Raw genomic sequence first — 4,790 nt, forward strand, 5'->3', positions numbered from 1 at the left:
AATATTTTAGTAAAGATACCACTAAAAAAAGAAAGGATGGATTGAATCTCTGAAGATTGCTCTGTTTTTGGGGTGTTTTTTGGTCGAGAATCTTTTCTATAACCGGAAATATAAATTTTGTGTGTTATAATTGAGTTTGTTGAGTTATATTAGGAGTCTATCTCGTTAATTGATTTACTTACCTTTTTTAAGAAGTTGAAGACCTTTTTTAATGCAAATTTCGTTACTGTATTCACTAATACATATGAATACAGTCTATACGATAGCTGTAATTCCCTTTTTTCCGCCGGATTTTCCTATTGTATTCATTAATATATTAGCTTAAATACACCGAATACACTCTATAACAAATTAAAACATAGCTATAAGAAGTAATTTAGTAAATGGTAGCTATAGCAAGCTAATAACCACTAAAACATAGTGGTTTTTGAAAATTTCACTTCAATAAATGAGCGTGTTAATAACGAACCCAACCTTGGACGGGTAGAGCGGGTCATTTGGGCTTGGGCCAAATTTGACAACCCTAGTTGTATAGAACTGACAGTTCGTTTAGAACAGAAATAGAAAGAGAGTATATTGCCTTGCAGCTTAATTCCAAACTCTCACAGCTACTACCACTACATGTTCTGGATTTCTTTTTTCCTTAGAACTGGTAGCTGATACTCCTAAGAAACTTGCATAAGGCAAAGCATATACAGTGATAAAAGGATGGCGAGACTACTTCTTCACAGCACAATAATATTGGCATTGGATTACAGGCAATTCCATATTAAAAATTTCTTAGGATAATCGACGCTTAAACCTGATAACAACGGCCTACAATTTTAACCAAAAGGAAATGTAGGATCTTTGCAAGTGATTAAAGGTACTAATAATGGTACTCAGAGAGTTCAGAAAGATTGAGACTGGGTGTTGAAACTAAGCTTACGATTTTTTAGCTTTTCCATAGAATGGAAACGAAGAATTTCCTTTTCTAGCAGAGGATTTTAGAAGTTCTTAATCCTGTCTCGACTCTCTAGTTGATCCTTTGAGCCCCAGGCAATAAGCTTGAAAGAGTGGGAACTCCTTGGTTTCTCATTTCCTCTTGTGTTCGTCTTATTTCTTCAGGATCTGCCACGTAAAAAAAATCAGCACATTAGCACGAGATATCTTATGTAATGTCTGTTTGATCTAGCAGCGGAATGACAGTAAATCAAGAACCAAAAAGTTAAAGTAACTTCAGGAAATGCAAGCAATAGAGTTTCGTCTCATGATCGGAATATGTACAGAAGACAATATAGGTTTACCAACAAGTTTACTCAATTCAAATTTAATGATATCTTATGTAATGCACAATAGTACTCTAAAACACCTTAAGGTCATCACTTATCAACTTAGAAAAGAAGAAAAGAAAAATGTTTGTAAAGCCATCCAATTCAATCAAGAAAATCAGAGATCGACGGGTAAATGGATAAAATTGCATAGATAACATCGGATACTAATCCCTATAATGAACCACATATATATTTAGCACAGTCATTGCAAAGCACATAACTCGAGCATTATGGACGGATAATTTGAACAGCTTTGTGGATTTACCACCCTATTGCATGTGTAGCCAACTTCATTTTGGTGAAAACAAGAGAGCACACTCACCCATATTTTCTGCTAATTTTGGCATCAAAAACATTACAAACAGCATAAATCCAATCATCAGGCCCACTGGACTTTTCACCAGTGACAATGGTTCCTTTATCTGCAAGAGAAATTCACTCAGTAGTTTGGAAAGAAAATTACAGAAAAGGAGGGCTGAAGGAAATTAAAGGGAAACTAGGAGATCAATGTCCGACCTCATAATACTGCTCCTCATTCAATGGCTCCAAAACCAGTTCAATCAGACTCCTCCTATTCTCGGTTAACGCTGCTTGAACCTTACATGGGTTCCTCGCACTAACATCAACTCGCACCTGACATCCAGAAAGGGATCCTAATAAGCATATAAATCTTTTTAAGGGAAAATTGATCAAGAATTAAGCAGATGGTGGTAGAGAAGCTCATTGGAGAAAAGAAGTAGCCAATTGCAACACCTCTATGAGATGTGTTCCAGCTGAAACATTATGGCTATTCTACGGTTAAGGAATTGTACATAGAGAACAACATTCACTTCTTACATAAAAAAATAATAGACCCCGGATTATGACCAGAAGGTTAGTAAAAGCTACAGAGCAGACAAGAGGGCAAATATCTCACCATGCTTAAGTGTATGGCTAACAGCAAATATGTGATAGATAATATGAATCACAATGTTATTTTGCTGCTGCTAGGAAATGAAGTCTACTCAATCATATCTGAAAAGTATAGCGCTGAAAACACCAATTATCACATAAACCACTCACATTTAAGCTCCATTTTATTTAGCCAAACATTTTGCAAACAGATCATACAAGAAAACAATGCACAAAATCAATGAAAATACATTATGCAAGTTTTTTCTTTTTCTTGGAGAGTGGAGCACTGCAGCAGTAAACATTCAGTTGAGGAAGCACAACGCTCATAACAATATATAGAGTCTAATCAAGATACATAACCTAAGATATCAAATCTGAAGACTGACTTAAGACATGGAGTCATTGGAAGGATACAATGAGAAATATCCATCGGGTCTCAAGAAAGTAACTCTTTGGCCACCATTGAGTATGACTTTTACATTTGAAGCTTTAGCTGACAAACCAGATCCTTTCAAGATAAAGCCTATAAAAGAACCAAGTTATAAAAGTTAATAACCTGGTAAAACATCAACTGTAGTCAGAGGCGGACCTATAGCCTAAATATGGGGCACCTAATCCATAGTCTCTTCGCCAAACTAGATATTTTATATATGTATTTTCTAAAATTGTTCTTATATTATTTGTTGGCACCCATGCTCCAAAAGGATTAAATGGCGCATTTAGTTGGATACTGAGTTATTTACTCAAACAAACACACGGATCAATTCCCACTTGATAATTTTTTTCTCTTTTCTTTACTGATACGCCCATATTCTAGAAATCCTAAATCGGCCTCTGACAGTGGTGAAGCAAAGTGAATCTCTACAACAAAAGGAGAACTTTAGCACTAGAATCTGAAATTAATAGAACACAGAGGTAGAAAAACTCTATTTTTGGGTTTCTCACCCGGTGATCGGTACCACGTTGGAGCCCGACTATATCCGGATTCGCGTTGCGTAGGGACCCATTCGGGGGGAGCCCTCTCTACCAAAGATTTTTTCATACCCAGGGCTCGAACCCAAGACTCTAGCAAAGGAAAGACCAACCTAAACTCTATCTATCTTAACAAAAAGTTAGGAAAATTTGACCAAAAATAGTAGTATAACTTTTTCTGCCAAATGGTTGTTTAATTAGTACGTTGGGTCATCCCAGATGGTTTCTACTTTCCTTGGATGGATTTTTATTCACTATTGATTGTACTATGTAGTATATATCTTTAGTTTAAAATAGCCCATCTTTCCTTAAAATTAAATATTTCAGCTAACAGATTAGTCAAACTGGCCAATAAATAGGATATAAATGATATGTCATCCAATGTGAAACTTATACTGACTACAGTTCTATGTATTCTGAAAATATAACTAGGAAGGAAGGTGGGGAAAAAAAAATTCAAGTATGTACCAGGAATTTTTACTCTAGCCATCACAGTATAACCATCAGTATTCCTGCAAATTAAAATTAATTGATAATGAAAACATAACAAGGAAAATGTGGATAAAATAATAAAATGGTGTTAATATGATGTAATAATCTTTAAATATTCAAAACAGGCTAAGATTTGAAATATTCAGATTCACTGCTCATATGCTGTGGAAAATCAATCAGTTGGGGTTTAATTTCTGTTAACAAGCCATAAAAAAATAATACAAAACAGGGGCACTGAAGATCTAAGATTCCAAAATTTTGACATTTTTTCCCATGAGAACACCAAATTTTTAAATGGAGATTAAACTTAGAAGCTAGAAAATAATCAAATGAGCCTTAATTTAGTGTTTAAGCTTGATAAATTGAAAAACAGGGGAAGTGAAAGATCCAAGATTTAAAAAGTTGACATATTCTAACACCCAAAAAGGGAAAGCACCAAATATTCAAATGGAGATTAAATCCCGGCCAAATACATAAGCAGGCCCTTAAACTTGGCTTCAATTTCCATTTGAACACTTAAACTAAAACTAGTTCTTATTAGACACTTCAACTCCAACAGAAGTGTGTCTATTAAACACATATTTTACATTTCCAAACAAAATGAAGTGCGTGTGTTGACGTACTAGGCCAACCAATTAGTAAATGGCACGTGTCAAGTAAACAAAAAAAAGAGAAAGCTATCGGACAAAATTCTTTCTCCCCTCACCCTCTCCATTCGTCTTTTTCTTCTTCTTTTCTATTCTGTTTTTCTTTTCAATGTTTTTTTCTTCCTCTTTTGTTCTGGTTTTTGTTTTATTGTTATTCTTTCTGATTGAGGTGGTTAAATCATCGCAGACCCATTTGCTTACTATTGCAGATCTCGTTTCTAAATGGTATCTGTTCGACTTGCTTGATAAATACTGGCATTAAGAAATTGTTCAAGACAAAAAAACTTAGTGGGAAGAATTTCTTGTTTTTTTGGGTATATGGAGAACCTCAATTCCAGACCCCCATACCTCACCAAGATAAATCTTTTCTGATGTGGAAGATTAGACTATGCTGCAACCACAGAGCATACTTAGACAGTACCTTGGCTCTGATACCAATTGTTGCGGAAGCCAAATGTATATAGTGTGAATA

General features: G+C 35.0%; 1 protein-coding gene across 2 annotated transcripts; it reads right to left on the minus strand.

Annotated features, from left to right (window-relative positions):
- Window positions 1-693: 693 nt before the first annotated feature.
- On the minus strand, window positions 694-4,238 carry LOC107794530 (ER membrane protein complex subunit 7 homolog). Of its 2 annotated transcripts, XM_016617031.2 has the most exons (7): window positions 4,108-4,238; window positions 3,648-3,691; window positions 2,622-2,730; window positions 2,067-2,100; window positions 1,830-1,946; window positions 1,636-1,735; window positions 694-1,110 (listed from the first exon to the last, which is right to left on the minus strand). In XM_016617031.2, the coding sequence occupies exons 2-7, from the start codon at window positions 3,667-3,669 to the stop codon at window positions 1,016-1,018; spliced, it is 477 nt and encodes a 158-aa protein (XP_016472517.1). In that variant the 5' UTR covers window positions 3,670-3,691; window positions 4,108-4,238; the 3' UTR covers window positions 694-1,015. The 2 variants fall into 2 exon arrangements, with proteins under 2 accessions (XP_016472517.1, XP_016472516.1); XM_016617030.2 differs by having other exon boundaries at window positions 3,648-4,237.
- Window positions 4,239-4,790: the final 552 nt, after the last annotated feature.

This window comes from Nicotiana tabacum, chromosome 8 (assembly GCF_000715075.1).
Source record: "Nicotiana tabacum cultivar K326 chromosome 8, ASM71507v2, whole genome shotgun sequence".
In the NCBI taxonomy this organism is placed as follows: Eukaryota; Viridiplantae; Streptophyta; class Magnoliopsida; order Solanales; family Solanaceae; genus Nicotiana; species Nicotiana tabacum.

Coding starts and splice junctions, on each gene's coding strand:
- LOC107794530 (XM_016617031.2), bottom strand. CDS start 3,669: ATGGCTAGAGTAAAAATTCCTG. Junction 2,731..3,647: donor GGCTAGAGTAAAAATTCCTG/GTACATACTTGA, acceptor GTTCTTTTATAG/GCTTTATCTTGAAAGGATCT. Junction 1,947..2,066: donor CTGGAACACATCTCATAGAG/GTGTTGCAATTG, acceptor TCTGGATGTCAG/GTGCGAGTTGATGTTAGTGC.